We start from the raw sequence: 18,459 nt of genomic DNA, 5'->3' as shown, positions 1-18,459 counted from the left end.
TAATTGGGTCAGCAGAGAGAAATATCTATCGCTCACTTTCAAATCAGCACATCCTTGTTTCTTACACCCAACATGTCTAGTGGGAGTTGATAAAAATTAGTGTAATAACGAGAAAATAATGTGGGGTCAGCACGAAAGTTGGAAGACGGTTTAATTGATGGTAGAGAAAGGGGAGAAGCTGGTTAGTTATAGGGTAACAACTGCTCAGTCACATAGTAATAAGAGTGAGAAGTAACTTCATAATACCTCTATGAAGAAAGACTGGATAGACTTGGTTTATACTCTCTAGAATTTAAGAGATTGAGAGGGGATCTTATAGAAACTTACAAAATTCTTAAGGGGTTGGACAGGCTAGATGCAGGAAGATTGTTCCCGATGTTGGGGAAGTCTAGGACAAGGGGTCACAGCTTAAGGATAAGGGGGAAATCCTTTAAAACCGAGATGAGAGAACTTTTTTCACACAGAGAGTGGTGAATCTCTGGAACTCTCTGCCGCAGAGGGTAGGCGAGGCCAGTTCATTGGCTATATTTAAGAGGGAGTTAGATGTGGCCCTTGTGGCTAAGGGGATCAGAGGGTATGGAGAGAAGGCAGGTACGGGATACTGAGTTGGATGATCAGCCATGATCATATTGAATGGCGGTGCAGGCTCGAAGGGCCGAATGGCCTACTCCTGCACCTAATTTCTATGTTTCTATGTTAACCATGGGAATAGCAAGTTGTATTGCAGTTGAATCAATGGGAATTACAATACAGTGCCAGATTAACCTGCACTGAAATAAATAGAAGGGAAGAAGAGTTATTATCTTATTTGGTTTGGGTGCATTTCTGTATATTTTGCTGTAGATTCACTGATCAGGCAGAAAGACAAAGTAGGCCGAGGTTTTGAAAGATGACACAGGGTTAATTTGAGAGGGCCGTAGACAGTGATATCAAAATGATGAAACAAGGAACTGCAGGTGCTGGTTTACACAAAAGGGCACCAAGTGCTGGAGTAACTCAGCAGGTCAGTCAGCATCTCAGGAGAGCTTGCATAGGTGATGTTTTGAGTCAAGAACTTTCTTCAGACTCTGAAGAAGGCTCTCGACCTGAAACGTCACCTCTCCACGTTCTCCAGAGAGGCTGAGTTACTCCAGCACCCTGTGTCCTTTTGATGGTGATGTGAGTGAGGAGGAATCCCGAGGTCAGTGCTTTACGCATTAGCTCTGTGAAGTAGACACAAATTGCTGGAGCAACTCAACAGGACAGACAACATCGCTGGAGAAAAGGAATGGGTGACATTTTGGCTCGAGTCCCTTCGTCAGACTGAGAGCCAGGGGAGAGGGAAAGAAGAGAAATGGAAGGGTAAGGTGTGAAAACGATGGATCAATGTAAACGATGATCAAGGATCATCACCAAATATCTGATTCGGAGCTTGCTCGATTTAAGAAACCCGATATGTGCTCCATATCTAGAAGACAATGTATTCTATAGAGAAACGAGTTTCATCTCCAGGCAGACTGCAGGAATGCCTCATACGTCATTAGAAGCTCAAGAGTCAAGAGATCGTAAAGACAAAGTCAGAGCCAGGGACAACGTCAGAGACAGGGACAATCACCAACATCAAGAGGGATTAGGCACTGGGATCACAAAAGCAGGCACAGACTTAGTGACTTCTACAGATATTGCACCATGGAAATAGACAGTGAGACTTCAGGATGTTGAAACTCCATTGAAAGTTAGTGTTGGGACCTCTGATATTTGAGATTGCATGGGATCAATATGTAGCCACTAGGAATCGACAACCAGGGCTGCCTGCCTGATCCCTTGCGCTAAAGGGATAGAGGGAGCAGTCGCTTGAGATTCCCAATAACTTACTCTTCCATACATTATCAACCCTTCTGTCTTGCATCATTAACCTTTCCATGATTTAATTCTTCCTATCTCCACCTTATCACCCATCTTCCCCCTTTGACTGACCTCTGAACTTGTTTAAAGCTCTTTACATATCTGACCTTTCTCAGCGACATCAGAAAGAAGAGGGTGGCACATCGGTAGAGTTGCTGCCTCACAGTGCCAGGGACCCGGCCTCGATCCTGACTACGGGTGCTGTATGTACGGAGCTTGTCTATTCTCCCAGTGACCACGTGGGTTTTCTCCGGATGCTCCGGTTTCCTCCCATATTCCAAAGACGTGCAGGTTTTTAGGTTAATTGACCTCAGTAAATTGCCCCTAGTGTGTAGGATAGAACTAGTGTACGGGTGATCACTGGTCGGCAAGGACTCAGTGGGCCGAAGGGCCTGTTTCCACACTGTGTCTCTAAACTAAACGAAATGAAACATTAACTTATTTCTCCCGCTCACTGCCTGACCTACAGAACATTCCCAGCATTCTGAGTTTTTAAAATTTCGCCCTCATTATATTTGCTTTTATTTCTTGCATTCGGAGGAAAATATGCCTCTCCCTTGGAGACAGAATTGCATGGTGCTTTGTATGTGGCCTTATGGAGCTTCTAGTAGCAATGATGAAGTCTCTGATCTGGCTTTTGTGTTCCCTCCCACAGCAGCCTTTCAGTCAGTAATGATGGAACACGGCCCTTTTCACTCGGAAAGGTTGGCGGATATGGAAAGAGTACACAGTGTCCTCAGCGTTACTTACTCAAGCAGTCCCCCCCTGACCAGCCAGTGTGGCATTCAGAGCAGTAAAGCCCTTTGATGTAGAAGTCATCCAATGTCCCCCACGAGCCATTGTTACATCTCTTGCAGCTGTCAAAGATGACACAGCCTGGAACAAAGAAAGCCAACATTCAATATCTGCTTCATCTAAAGGTTGAGCGAGGAATCTAAAGAGAATAAAATCAGTAATTGTACAATATTGGCCTTTGGATGAGAGGCGGGGGTTGGGGAGAAGAGGAGGTTCCAATAAAGAGGTCACATTGCTTCCTGATACAAACAAATATAGTAGTTTCCTTGATTTAGAAGATACTGGTAGCATGGGTGGTGAGAGCAGGTATTGATGGGGGCGGATGGGTTGGTGGACACCAGAACTAACTGTTGAGCCTCTTCGAGGTGTCATGGGCCTAACAACAAAACACCAGTGAACACAGGTGCCCACTTGATAACCACAATGATACACTTGCATCCACACGATCATTTTTTTTTTTTTTGGTGCTTATGTAGGTAGCTGATTGTTGCATACGGAGTTAGTTATTGTCCTTAGTATAAATTTGTGTAATCAGTTTAGATACTACTTTGGCTTTGGACTTGGTTTTTCTTGGTTGAGCACTTATCCTGGTGTTACAGCACAAGCTCTTTGTGTTTTAATTGTGATTTAACACAAAGATCACAAAAAGTGGGCAAGTCACTTTATTGGAACCCAAGTCACATGATGATTTGACAGAAGCATTTATGAAGAATTGTGGCTGAGCACAATTATAGATTTTAGGGGGGTGGGGGGGTGGGGGGGGGGGGGGGGGAAATGCATTCATCTATCTTCTATACTATTACTAAAACTCTCATCTTGACCACTTCCGGTCTGCGTTGTAATTAAATTTGCGCAAAAGCGATCCCCCATAGCGCTACAATTTTTCACCACTTTACTCATCATTCTCCTCTGCTGCAAGTCAAATAAGTTTCATTCCAATCGGAGATATAGTACAAAAGTTATGAAGGTTTAAAAATCGTAAAAACCGCCCATTCTGGAACCCGCTGTCAATAACGCAGCGAGGGGAGTAAAAAGCCGAAGGGGCGCAATGTGTTGAGCAGTTCGCGGTCTGCTTCTGCGGCGACCAGCACGACCAGCCTGAAGCTGATGAGTTGAACCGGAAGCCTCTGAGTGAAGCTGGAGTGGGACCGGGTTCTGCTGCATGAGGCCGAAAGCTGAAGGTGCAGGGTGAGCAGAGTCCGAGCCCCCCCCCCCCCCCTCCCCACACCCCCCCCCCCCCCCCCCCCCCCCCCCCCCCCCCCCCCCCCCCCACTGCTACCCCTGCTCCCCACCCACTTGGTCTAATATAAGATTAAAGGGAAGGGTTTCAGGAATAGGAATCATGTGCCTCAGAGGATTTGAGTTAGTTCGATTTGGTTAATTATTGTTACGGGTACTGAGGTGCACCAAAAATATTTTGTTTACATGTTATCCAAGTAAATCAAATAATACTAAACATGAGTGCAATCAAACCATGCACAACAACAACAGGAAGAGCAAAGAGAAAAATAATTAGCATTGTAGCATAGCAGTACATAGAGGCAGCGCAATGGTGCAGCAGTAGAGTTGCTGCCTTACAGCGCCAGAGACCCATGTTCGATCCTGACAATGACTGACTGCTGTCTGTATGAAGTTTGTATGTTGTCCCAGTGATCGCATGGGATTTCTCTGGGTGCGCTGGTTGCCTCCCACACTCCAAAAGACGTACAGGTTTGCCCGGTAATTGGCTTTGGTAAGTGTAAAATTGTCCCTTGTATGTAGGATAGTGTTCATGGACGGGGTGATGGCTGGTCGACACAGACTTGGTAGGCCGAATGGCCTGTTTCTGAGCTGTATCTCTAAAGTCTAAAATTCCAGGGAAGTTCCACAATGAAGGAGGTTGAACAATAGGGGCTGTATCTTTCCATGTGGAAGGACCATTCAGAAATCTGACATCAGTGGGAAAGAAGCTGTTCCTGAGTCTGGAGGTGTGCGCTCTCAAACTTTTGTATCTTCTGCATGACAGGAATGGGAAGAAGAAGGAATGACAGGAGTGGAAAAGGTCCTTGAATAAGAGATGGTAAGGGTGGGGGAGGGGAGGGGGGGGGGGATTAAGAGTTTATGGAGCATGTAATAGATAAGGGACAACGCAACCATGAGCTGAATAGCCTGTTTCTATGTTGACCATTCTTTATACTGTTCTTTCCACAACCTGCTACAACTGACCATTCAACAGATGCAAACCTAATACCATGTGTCTGAAACTACATGACCATACAAAGCATCCCAAAGCACATTCCCACCTCACATCTGTCTGGCATTCTCTGGCAAAAGTATACAAAGTGCCACCAGGAAAGTGACCCTGACCCAGTGTTGGTGCCCTATATCCTAGGGCAATGAGGTCAAGTGGAACACCATCAACCTCATGCCAAAAAGTTTATTTAAAAGAATATATCCACGTTGGTGGAGAGAGGGGGGTTTAACAATGGGATGTGTTCATGTTTTTTTCTCTTTTGCAGCATCAACAAGATACACCAGGACCAGAACAATGGAAATGTTACTTTTTGCAGCTTAAATGCAACAACACAACAAATAAATCAACAAACAATAATGGATAACACAATAAATTATCAGTTATATTAGGTAACCAGGCTGTAATAGTGAGACAAAATACATAGTGCAATCTCATGTAAAGTCCATGGTAGTTCAGTGCTGAGGTAAGGTTGTGATTAAGGTTGTGCAGTGTGGTTCAAGGAAGCAAGCAAAAAGCAAGCCACTGACACAGCCCCAAACCCATAGGCAGGGCTGTGTCAGTGGCCCTTCCAGAAGACTTGCCTCTTTACCCAAGTCGTCGTTGTTTGCCGGCAATATCAGGGAGATAACTTTTATCCCTCCTAAAGTTCAGTGGTTGCAAGGAGTCTAATGGCTGGACACTCACTCTCAAGGCACCAGGAAGCTTAACCTTACCTGGGTGGATCAGACAAGAGTCACATTCATTTTCCTCGTTCCGGCAGCATGGGACAGAGTAGCCCACCACTTCCTGTTTTCCAGGACAGGTGCATTCAATCTGATCTATCTCACAGCATTCCCGACACATGATATTCCACTCCGCTCCCGGGCAGTCCTCGTTGATGAGAGTATACCCTGCAAGCAAAATGGAAAAGGCAATGGCTGTTCACACTCCTGGCAAATTGAGAGGCCATTTATATTGTAGCAGCAGAGAAGTGAAAGATAGTTTGCTGCAAATGGGTACCTTCTGGAGAAGAGAGGGGGTGGGAGGAGAGAATCCGGTGTGACATTCAGACCCAGTAAGCATCATCCTAAATAGACACAAAATGCTGGAGTAACTCAGCGAGTCAGACAGCATCTCTGCAGAAAAGGAATAGGTGACATTTCGGGTCAATACCCTTCTTCAGACTGAAGAATGGGTCTGATGAAGGGTCTCAACCCAAAACATCGCATATTCCTTTTCCCCAGAGATGCTGCCTGATCCACTGAGTTACTCCATCTTTCTGTGTGTCTTTGTTTTAAACCAGTATCTGCAGTTCCTCCCTACCTATATTGTAAGATGTGACTGAATAGTTTGAAGAACAAGCATTTCACTGTATCATTGTATAGGTAACCATAAAGAAATCAAACTAAATCCAAATTAACCCATGTGCCTTTTTAACCACTTCAAGGCCCATTACCTTTGAAGATCTACATGTGTATATTGCAAGGTTCCAGTGCTCGCCCAAATTGTCACCGTGTTCCCATTTATTATATATCTCCCCTTATTGAACCACCAAACTCATCCCCTCTCGCTTCTCCAGATTCTATTATTTTTGATTAAGGAGTCAGGCCATTGTTAACTGTGGCCTAGATGAAAACGAGTTACATACAATGAGACACAAAAAGACGACTTTGGAACTTGAACCCCTGTAACCCTCTCTCCTTCCCTCCCCCATCCTTCTCTCCAGAGATGCTGTATCACCCTCTGAGTTACTCCAGCATTTTGCGTCTATCTTCTGTTTAAACCGGTATCTGCCGTTCCTTCCTACAAAAACATCCTCTTAAAATTGGAGACAGGCATTTAATGGTGATATTTAGATATCGTGTTGTTTTTCACATAAGGATGTATAATTTATGTTTTTGCGTATTGTCTGAGTCCATGTCCTGTGATGCTGCCATAAGCAAGGTTGTTCATTGTACCAGCACCTCACTGCACGTGCACTTATGACACTAAACTTCAACTTGAACTTAACTGATAGAAAGCCACAGAAGTGGATTTAAAGTAGAGTTAAAACCTCTGACGCTGGGATTGGGGTTTTTAGTTGGATGGGCAGTAAAGGTATATATATGAAGCTGAGGTGTCTATTAGTCTAGAGTCACGAGTCAAGAGTGTTGACTTATCATAATGTACCAATGAAATTCTTACTTGCAGCAGCAAGACTGGATTATAAACATAATACTCAAACTAAAAACTCTACAAATTAATAACCCCAATACCAGTGTAAAGAAGCCCAAAGTCTTTAGTGCAACCAGAGACACTCCATTGTTTATGGTTTAGTTAGTGTTGTGTCGTGTTCAAGATCCTGGTGGTTGTTGGTAAGAAACTATTCTTGAAGGAAAAAAAATGTATTTTGAAAACATGATCCAACTTTACTTCGAAGGCAAATATATCTATAGGCGATATATGGCAATATTCAACTATATTGTAAAAAGTGGATACCATACATTGAGCAGTTCACTGCAGAGAAACAATGCTATTAACATGAATATGCTATCTCCTTCTCCAGCATCCAACTTAAAACATCAGAACGGCCATTGTGAGTATAATACCACTTGTAATGGTCATGACCAAGTGAACGGCTGATGATGCAGCCTCACCGCCATGTTTTATTGGAGAATTGTTGCCGTTGCCTTCCATTCTTGTATCTTACTTAAGAAAACACTGAAGGTGGCTATCAGACTGATTGGCTCCATGTCAGCACCCAAAGCATCAATGCCATCAGTCCCATACCCCTCTTCATCTCCCTCAAGCCCTGCAATGTGCTTCCTCTCACTTGTCCATTAACAGTTGGCACCACTACCACTGGTAGAGCTGCTGCCTCACAGCACCATGGACCCCGGTTAGATCCTGACCTCACATGCTTCCTGTGCGGAGTTTGCACATTCTCCCTGTGGCCGCTTAGTTTTCCTCCAGGTGCTCCGGTTTCCTCCAACATAGCGGAGTGGAATGGAATAATGTATTATCACATGTGACAAGGGACAGTGAAATCCTTTGCTTGCATACCCAAATACATATGCAAATAATCGCCACATACGGTGCTGACAAAGTTACCAAGTACCTCCGCTGGCTCCTCCATTGTTCTCAGGGAGAGTGCCCCGACAACGCATCTTGCTAAGGCTGACGGGTCATTGCAAAATTGAAGGTGGCACCCACTACAGTCCCTGAGTCTGCTGAGTTACGAGGTGAAGGTATTACAGTATCCATAACTCTGGACTCTGCAAATCCGCTTCTTGCTCGTCCCCCTGGGATCTGCCTTGGTAATATTCCAGGAGATGCTTCACTCACACAGACAAAACTGTCAAATGAGTTTACCAGGAGGATGGTCCAGGGAGTAGCACCAGTCATCAGTTGTTTAAGTCAGGATAAGTTCACAATAAGCTTACTGTAACCAAATGAATGATCCACTGTATCCTTACAGGTTGTATACTCCAGACAGTAATGCCCATTCATCTAATAATGACGGCATAGTGGCTCAGCAGTAGTGAAGCGGCCTTACGGCGCCAGAGATGAAGATTCGATCCTGACTACAGTTGCTGTCTGTACGGAGTTTGCATGTTCCCCCTGTGAACGTGTGGGGTTTTTCTGGGTTCCTCCCACATCCCAAAGATGTGCAGATTTGTAGGTAATTAGCTTCTGTAAATGTCCCTAGGTGTGTAGGATAGAATTAGTGTATGGGTGATCGCTGGTCAGTGCAGACTCGATGGGCCGAGGGGCCTGTTTCCACGCTGCATCTCTAAACTAAAATAAACTAGACTGTGACTCACCCAACATTCAAATTCATTGCTACCCTTGGAGAAGGGTTAATGAGTCACAGTTAAATGCACAATAGGGCATTTTGCTCCTTGACTAGGCACTTTACTTTAGACTTTAGAGACACAGCACGGAAACAGGCCCTTCGGCCCATCAAGTCCGCACCGGCCAGCTATCACCCCGTACACTAGGGATAATTTACAATTTTACCGAAGCCAAATAAGCTACAAACCTGCATGTCTTTGGGATGTGGGAGTAAACCGGAGCACCCGGAGCAAGCCCATGCTGTCACAGGGAGAACGTACAAACTCCATACAGACAGCACCCGTAGTCAGGATTGAACCTGGGTCTCTGGTGCTGTAAAGCAGCAACTCTACCACTGCACTGCCACTTATCGTGGCTCCAACTTCAGTGGCATCAGGCAGGACTGAACCACCCTTGCATGAGGCAAAGGCCTTTCTTTCCCTCGTTGCTCCGATACAAACTGCAGCGCAGGGAAGCAGGCAGTTCCAAGATGGGGGATGAGTGGGGGCGAGGCCTGGGGTCGGTGGCTGTATGTCACTGACGGGGGCTCGAACCAAGAGGCAGCCAGCAAGGTAGCAGGTTCCTGCATTTGGTACCAGGAGGGGTGGGCTGGCGGATGGGCCAGTGATCATCTGTCAAGGAGTCACAGCCCCTCATTGGGTCTCCCGTCAGGAGCAGTCTGTGACTTGTTCATGGGACCTCAGTGAAGGGGAATTGTGGGTCGGTACCACGAGGTGTGAAATTCAAAGCACAGCAGGTAAGTGGTGATGAAGTTAAACGTTGAAGTGGGCATCTTCAAATTTCCAAAGAGGAGCAGCTCAGTTTCCAGAGAGGAAAAATCATAACCTTACATCAACCAACAAAGAAATTAACTTCACTGGTTGAACAGGACTAGTGTGCTCCAATGCATTGTAGACATAACATAGATCGAAGCCCAGCGCAGCATAGACCGTGATTCAATGCACCACACAATATTCACCACAAAATGGGCCAATATTCATTGCCACAGACGGCTGTGGAGGTCAAATCAATGGATATTATTAAGGCAGAGATTGATAGATTTTTGATTAGAACGGGTGTCAGAGGTTATGGGGAGAAGGCAGGAGAATGGGGTTGAGAGGAAAAGAATGGCGGAGTAGACTTGATGGGCCAAATGGCCTCATTCTGAACATAACTCACTGTATGATCATGAATATTCAACCCACTGTCAACCAACATTCACCGCATCAACAGCCAATAATCACCATACCCTAACCCAATGCAAGCTAATTGATCTTATAGAGGTGCATAAAATCATGAGAGTAATAGATCAGGTAGATGCTCAGAATCGCTTGCCAGTAGGCAAGTAGATGAATCGAGGACCAGGGGACATCGGTTTAAGGTGAAAGGGAAAATATGTAATAGAAATCTGAGGGGTAAGATTTTTACACAAGGGATGGTGGACGTATGGAACAAATTGCCAGAGGAGGCCGGCGGTCGAAGCTCCCCTCCAGGGGTCCCCGGCGAGGGACCCCGCTCCTGATGGTAAGTCCACGCCGCTCCCACGGTAGAAATTGGCCGCGGGCCGGCGGTGGGAGCTTCTTCTTCTCCCGGGTCCCCAACGAGGGATCCCAGGCTGCGGACGTCGCGCCAGCTGGAGCACTGCAGACCGCGGCTTCAGGCTGCCGCGGGCCGGCGAAAGGAGTGCTTCCCTCCGGCGAGCCCCGGCGAAGGCTCGCCCGCTCCACGCCGAGAGACCGCGCTGCGCCCGCCGCTAAAGCCCCGGACGTGTCTCCGGGAAAAGCCGCCCGATCCTCGATGTTAGGCCACGAGGCAGGCGACATGGAAAAAGTCGCCTCTCCGTGGAGGAGGTGACCAAAGCGGTTTCCCCCTTACACCCCCACACCACCCCCCATACAAAACACACAGAGAATCATTAAAAACATACATTTAAACACACTAAAAAAATTTAAAAAGTAGCAAAACTGACACGCTGCTGGCAGGGCTGCCGGCTTGCAGCCCTTACTATGTCGGTGGTGGGAACACATTGTGAAGTCGGCAACTGGAACAAGGGCAATGCACCAAGTATGTGACTAATGTTTGAACACCACCAAGTATTGTATGATCCAGTGGCTATTCCACTCTGACTCATGTTGATTAAAGTGTTCAGCTCTCAGCACTGCCTGTAACTGATATACACCATGTGCAGTTGGCACCTCATTAAGATTCAATTACCTTTTAAACTTCATCGGTTCTAATTGGCAATAAATTTACTGAAGTACTCAAGCTATTCGAACTTGGACAACAGTTCAATCCCTGAACAGCAACTGGGAAATTTAATAAAAGTTATCCAAATAAATTCTGGAATTAAAAAAGGCAGTGTTTGTAATAGTGATCATGAAACTTTTCACTCTTAAAAGTAACTTGGCAGGCCAGTTACAAAGGTGACACATGCCACGGTTATATAGCTGCCAGTGTTTGCAATTCAAGGTGTTTGACCATCACCGCTTTACAGCATAGAACAGGACCGTTCAGAACAGGCCCTTCAGCCCACAATGTTCATACGGAACATGATCCCAAGTTAAACTAAGTTTCTCTGCCTGCACTTGATTCACATTCCTCCATTCCCTGCATATCCATGTACCTATCTAAAAGTCTCTTAAATGCTACTATCATATCTGCCTCCATCACCACCCCGAGTACCACATTCCAGGTACCCACCACTATCAGTGTAAAGAACCTGCTCCACACATTTTCTTTCAAATGTATCCGTCTCGTCTTTGACATGTCAACTTTAGGAAAACTTTTCTGACTGTCTACCCTATCTATGCCTCTCATAATGTTGTATACTTCTCAACCTCCGACACTCCAGAGACAACCTCCGACACACTAAGCTGCCTTAGCAACTTAGTTCTCCACCTGGGCAGCTGTTGGGATCTTCAAGATATTGACTTTAAGACCTTCAGTCAAGAGACCAGCAAGGCCTGGCCTGAAACAGTATACCCTTGTGTACGAGAGAGGATAGGGAGGATACTGAGGTGAAAGGGACTGACCGATGAGTGTAGAATAAGGGTTGTGGTGAACTCACCGTGGCAATGAAGGAAGATGCAGTTAGCAGTAGCTGGTGACGTAGAATGGCAAAAGTCTGTCACCAGCACAAAATATAGTCCATGAGTGAAGTAAACGTGGCACACCAAGGATATGAAAGAAAAGGTGGCTTTAGCTTACTTTGCTCTTAAGGTGATGTTACTGTAAGGAGTCCTGTGGTTTCCCTTCACAGTGTGTGTCCTACAGTGTGTTTCTGGTCCCCTTGGCCCTGCATCACCCACTAGGACCTGCTCTCGGGCTGGCATTGCAAGTGTGGACCGTTGCCACATCTCCAGTAGCACCAATGAGTCTTTTCCGATAGCAAGTTGTACCTGCACTCTTGACTCCACATTTGGGGGGCACTTGGGATCAAAATCCACAATCTTTTGTCTTCTGCGCACAGAAGCAAATTATCTGACCCGCAATTCAAGGAGATGTTGTAACTACAACATCATGATGGCCCTACAAGGTCACTGCTAGGGTGCATCTTCCATGTTGTTATCATACCAATCGCAATCGGTTTTATCCATTTTCATTCTAACTCGGATACCTTTTCCATGTTTTTTAGAATGGGTGGGAGGTCAAGGGTTGGAACTTTTTTTAACAAGGCAAAAGGACCAGAGCGTTAGCAGCAACAGTTAGAGGCAATTTGAGAGACATGAAGGAAAGGAGTGTGGTCAGTGAGCCAGCTTAGAGCAGAGGCAATGGTTGGAGCAGGTACCACACGTTAAGCCCTGAGGCCACAATCACCGCCATGTTTGTTTCGACCACTTTACATAAGCTAATTGTAGATAATATGAAGTTTATTGTCGTAAAATTCTCCCAGTGGCCACTTATAAACCTCTGTCACTGTGCAGTCACAGTAGTGGCACTGTTTAGAAACACATACAGTGATAAACTAATGTAGCACAGAAACCGGGCCTTCAGCCCAATTCGCCCATGCCGACCAAGATGCCGCAGAAGGCTCTCGACCCGAAACGTCACCTATTCCTTTTCTCCAGAGATGCTGTCTAACCCGTTGAGTTACTCCAGCTTTTTCAGTTTAAACCAGGATATGCTGTTCCTTCCTACACTTCCCATCATAGCTGGTCCCCTTTGTCCATGTTTAGCCCATATCCCTCCAAACCTATCCTATCCGTGTACCTGTCCAAGTGTGTTTAAATGCTGTCATAGAACCTGCCTCAACTATCTCCTTTGGAAGTTTGTTCCATATACCCAGCAGCTTCTGAGTGAAAAAGTTGTCCCTCAAGTCCTATTAAATCCCTATCACCTTAAACATATGTCCTCTTATTTTTGATGCCCCTACCCTGGGTAAAAGACTGTGCATTCACCCTATCTATTCCCCTCGTGATTTTATACATCTCTATAAAATCACTCCTCAGCCTCCTGCGCTCCAAGGAATAAGTCCTACCCTGCCCAACCTCTCCCTATACCTCAGCCCTTCAAGTCCTGGCAACGTCCTCATACATCTTCTCTGCGTTCTTCCCAGCTTGTTATAGCAACATGTTTGTTTGCAGTAGGAGAGATGACCATTCTTCATATGTATAGTGCGCAGTTACTGATTTAATCCATTCAATAGTTGTGCCTCAGAGCAGAATATGGGGCCATGGGTGAAATAAATGTTGACCACTCGACATTTCCAACTCTGTACCACTCTCTAGTCTTTCTGCAACATCTTCCAGATATCCAGCATGGATGGCATTTGGTGTTATACTGTTGCACTGGCCTGCCGGCTGCACACTGGGCTGACAACTTCCACTAATTACAATGGATCCATTTCACTCCCACACCAGGGACTTCATGACAGTGGCTGATATTTCTGGAGAACCTTTAGCATATAATTCACTTAATTAAAAGAGCTATCTATACTAAATCCCCCGGTGGAGCAAGTGGTAATAGGCTTGAGATGATGAATGGGTAAGGGTCTGACCCACATCGCCCAACATATCCCATCTACACTAGTCCCACAGCTGCATTTGGCCTATATCTCTCTAAACCTGCCCTATCCATGTTGTGAGGAGTACAATCATAGGAACACACGAATTAGTAGGAGACTTGAGCGTCACCATTTATCAAGATCATTCCAAATCTGACTGACCTCAAGTCTATTTTCCCATTAACTCTCAGCAAACTTTCACCTTCCTCCTCATCATGCATCTAACCACCTCTGCCTTAAACATAGTCAAAAACATGGCCATGTTTCTGCTCCATAGAATTTGACGAAGTGAGTTCCAAATACCCACGACTCTCAGAGAGAAAAAAGATTTCCTTAAATGAGCAATTCTCTGATTTAATAAATCCACAGTTTGACACATAGTTCCAGATTACCTCACAAGATGAAAAATCTTCTCCACATCCCTGTTGTCAAGTTACCTCACAGGAGAGGTCTACCCCCCTTCCCATTCACATACTGGCCATTCTGTCCACACTTGTGCTTGGTCCGCTGAGACCTACTGGATCTCCCTGTTGCTAATTATTTTAACTTCCCTTCCCATTCCCGTACTGATCTTTCCGTCCTGGGACTCCTCCATTGCCAGAGTGAGGACACATGCAAACTGAAGGGACAGGGCCTCAAATTCTTCTTAGATCGCTTACAACCCAATGGTATGAACATTGAACTCTCCAATTTTAGGTGACCCCATATCTTCCTCCCCTCCTTCTCCACTTTTTCCCCACACCTCCCTTTTCTTCCGCACCCCCCCCCCCCACATGCCCCACATCTATTTCTCCCCTCCCCCTCCACCCACATTCCTTCCTCTGGCTTCACAATTTGCAACTCGACAATTCCTTTTGTTCACACCAATTTTAATCCCTGGCCTTTGTTCCAACCATCTGCCCCACCCCCCACCCCCAGCCCCCTCCCCCAACGTATGTCTATTTATCATCTGCCATGCTTTGTCTTGCCTCTCCTCGCCCTGCTTTCCTTCCCAACCCCACGATCAGACTGAAGTGGGGTGCTGACCGAAGCACCGCCTCTCCGTGTTCTCCAGAGATGCTCCCTGGCCCCCGCTGAGATACTCCAGCGCATTGTGTCCTCTTTTGCAAACCACCATCTGCAGTTCCTTGTGTCTACACCTCAGGTTAGGTTCAATCAAGTCCCCCCTCACTTCTCTACAATACAGCAGATTAAAAGGTTAAACCAATCCATCTGTCCTCAGAAGACCAACACAGAAATGCTGGAAGAACTCAGCCAACAAGTGGCCTCCGTGCAAGGAGGAACCAGTTAATATTTCAGGCCAGCGACCCCTCCTTAGATCTCACGAGAGAACCCACTCACATCAGATAGCAGTCTAGTAAATCATCTCCAGATATTTCCTGCACATTTACTTCCCTTTTTAAATCAGGAAACCATTACTGCCTGGTCTCCTCGTCCAGTACTCCAGTACTCCAGATATAATATATATTAGATGCAGAATACCACTTAGTATAGATTACAGTGAATGATTTACAGAATAAAAAATGTAGGGTAAAATTCAGCGTATGCGGAGAATGCCACTCAGTATATGATGCAGAGAATAATTTGATATTTATTTCACAGAACATAATAATAACAATTACAATCAGCAACCTGTAGAATTTACCAAACAGAAGCATGACATGTGAAAAAATGCCAATGAAAAAACTAAAAGAAAGTCGTGATTGCACTGTATATTTTAGTACCTCTGATCATCCCACATACCTCACTGCCAATATGCCATTTTGACAGCTGGAGGTGGAAAACAACATGTGGAAACTGAACAGGCTATTGACTCATAGCAAAACCACAGAATGATCAAAGGGGCGATCATTGACTGAAGATTATCAGAGAGAAAGGACAGCGTGCAGAGAGGCAATGACGCGGGAGAGGGTGGGAGCTCATGGAACAGGTAGTCATGAATTACCGAGTGCAATGTTCCGTGGACCAAGACAGGGCAGTGAGTGACGTAGCCCTGATTTTGGTCAAGCATGGGACACAGAGCAGCTGGACCCAAGAACGCACACGCTGGACAAGGGGGGCACAGGGAATCTACAGCAGGATGGGGGAAGAAAGGGCTGGAGTGAATGGATCAATGAACAGGGAGCGACTGGATAACAAACCCAGGGGGCAACTGGATGTGGTTGCAGGAAACGATTATACCCGATTAATTAAAGCAACATGGATCACCAGCGATGGGAAAGGGAGCATTGGAAGGAAACGAGGAGTTACATGGAATGGGCTTTCAAGGTTAAGTGGATGATGTGACAGGACAGGGAAATGCATGCGAGTGGATCAGGGCTGGAAAATTCAGTGCCTGACGCACACACACACAATGGCAGGAACACTGAAACAAACACCCCCACCCTGGGGAACTGTTATACTCACACCCCACCCTGGGGAACATTGACACTCACACACTGTCCCCGGGAACACTGACCGTCACTCTCAACCCCTGGGGAAGACTGACACGCACCCCGCCATTCCCAGGATCACCGATACTCACACACTATCCCTGGAAACACTGACACTCACTCCCTCTCCCCGGGAATCACGGACATGCACCCACCCCCCCCCCCCCCCCCTCCCGGGATCACTGACCCCAACTGCCCTGTGCTCTGATCATCGCCCCTGGGTGCCCGGAGTGGTACATTGCCACAGTGCTGCCCGCTGCATTGTTCTCTGTGCCTGTCCCACTGCGGTGGGGAGAGGATGATACATTCGCCAGGTTTGCCTTACCTCTGGGCAGACTGTGAACAGCCGGCATGTGGAGGAGCAGCAAGCTCAGCGCTGTCCAAGCCCCCATCCTGTGGCTGCTCGCCCGCCTCAGCTCCCCTCTCCTCTGTCCCGCAGCCAGCATGTCCCCTTCACACCCTTCCTTCCCCTGCTCCCTGTGACTTCATGCCGTGGATCCTCCAGTACTTTCCTACCACAGCATTTGAAAAAAAGTCTCCATCAAAAAAAACAGTCGGCTCTCAGATGAGAAATGCATGACATCACCCTCTGTGGGAGCTCCAGTCTTTCCATTAAAGCCGCCGTGCGTTTGGCAAGCACACCAAGAGCAGGCAGAGTGCTGCTCAGGCTTCGTGTGCCTTTAACATTCGCCCTGCTCTATCCCACTCCTCACAATCACCCTTTTAAACAGCTCCCCCCTCCCTCCGACATCATGGTCAGACAACTGGAATTCACTGTTCCCCCAAGGCTATGCTGATTTACCACAGCACCCCGTGTTGCAATAAAGTCTGTAGCTGGAGCACAAAAAAATGTGCTTACTCTTCCATTGGCAGCTTTCTCACTGTCCAAAGGTTTGCTGCGATTTGGTTTGACATGTTCCCATTACTCACCATGACCCCAGTGACTCCTTACAACATTGCTGAGATAGAATGGGCCGAGGGCCAAGTTCCCCAGACCACTCAACCAGGTCATGTCAGTAGAAACAAGGAACTGCAAATGCCAAAGATAGACACAAAGTGCTGGAGTAACTCAGGCAGCAAGTCTGGAGAAAAAGGATGGATGATGTTTCGTATCTGAAGAAGGGTCCCCGATCCAAAACATCACCCGTTCGTTTTCTCCAGAGGTGCTGCCTGACCGGCTGAGTTACTCCAGCACTCTGCGTCTATCACTGAGTCATGTCCTTAGGCTGCCCGGATAGGTTGCCGTGAATACTAGACCTGGAATTGGGACATTCTGGCCAGTAGAGTCAGTCAGTCCCTGAGGATTGTTGTGGTCTTGCCACAGAGAGTTGTGAGTCGGTGGAATTCTCTGCAGAGGGCGGTGGAGAGACCTAGATAGGGCTCTTAAAGTTAGTGGAGTCAGGGGATTGTGGATGATCAGCCATGATCACATTGAATGGCAGTGCTGGCACGAAGGGCCAAATGGCCTATTCCTGCACCTATTGTCTATTGTCTCCACTTACCCACTGAGGACAAACTTCATCATCGCCACCTTCCTGCATGGGAAGGAACTGCAGACACTGGTTTACATCAAAGATAGACACAAAATTCTGGAATAACTGCGGGATAGGCAGCATCTCTGGATAGAAGAAATGGGTGATGTTTCGGGTCAAGACCTGGACAACTGGCAGTCTGAACAAGGGTCTCGCCCTGAAACATCATCCATTCGTTGTCTCCAGAGATGATGCCTGTCCCACTGAGTTACTCCAGTATTTTGTGTCTACTGTATCTGTCACTTTAATGGCTTTTCAACCAGATTCCCTGTTATTGGCACAACACACACTGTTACTGCGTCACATTAGTGGCGTTGGCCACTAATCCAGTCAGTTTGAACGCATGTCACCCAAAGGCAGCTTACTCATTGGAGTAGAATTTTTCATAAAGATTAAATCACCGTAAAACTACCAGATTGGAGTTAGATACAAGGAACTGCAGATGCTGGTTGACTGAAAAAGACAAAAGTGTTGGAGTAACTCAGTTCACACTTCTTGTCTTTTAATCTCTAGCCTTTGTCCAACCATCTGCCATTGAAACATCCCCCCATCCCCCCTCCTCATCTGTACCCACCTATCACTCAAGGACACAAAGTACTGGAGTACATTTGGAGAACATGGATAAGTGACATCTCGTGTCTCGACCAGAAACATCTACTATCCACGTTCTTCAGCGTTGCTGCCTGACCTACTAAGTTACTCTAGCACTTTGTGTCCTTTTGTGTATTAACCAGCATCTGCGGTTCTTTGTTTCCACCTATCACTCACCAGGCTTGTCTCATTCAGTTT

General features: G+C 46.4%; 1 protein-coding gene across 1 annotated transcript in view; it reads right to left on the bottom strand.

Moving 5' to 3' along the window:
- The window catches only part of LOC129705884 (inactive serine protease PAMR1-like), a 59,281-nt gene extending 42,344 nt beyond the window's left edge, over window positions 1–16,937 (bottom strand). Inside the window, 3 exon segments of the mRNA XM_055649752.1 lie at window positions 2,635–2,760; window positions 5,626–5,802; window positions 16,464–16,937. Coding sequence (XP_055505727.1) covers window positions 2,635–2,760; window positions 5,626–5,802; window positions 16,464–16,584 — 424 coding nt within the window. The 5' untranslated portion in view covers window positions 16,585–16,937.
- Window positions 16,938–18,459: the final 1,522 nt, after the last annotated feature.

The sequence above is a fragment of the Leucoraja erinacea genome, chromosome 18, assembly GCF_028641065.1.
Source record: "Leucoraja erinacea ecotype New England chromosome 18, Leri_hhj_1, whole genome shotgun sequence".
Taxonomy (NCBI): domain Eukaryota; kingdom Metazoa; phylum Chordata; class Chondrichthyes; order Rajiformes; family Rajidae; genus Leucoraja; species Leucoraja erinaceus.
Note: the sequence above shows the minus strand (reverse complement) of the source record. Positions and strands in the feature narration are given on the sequence as shown.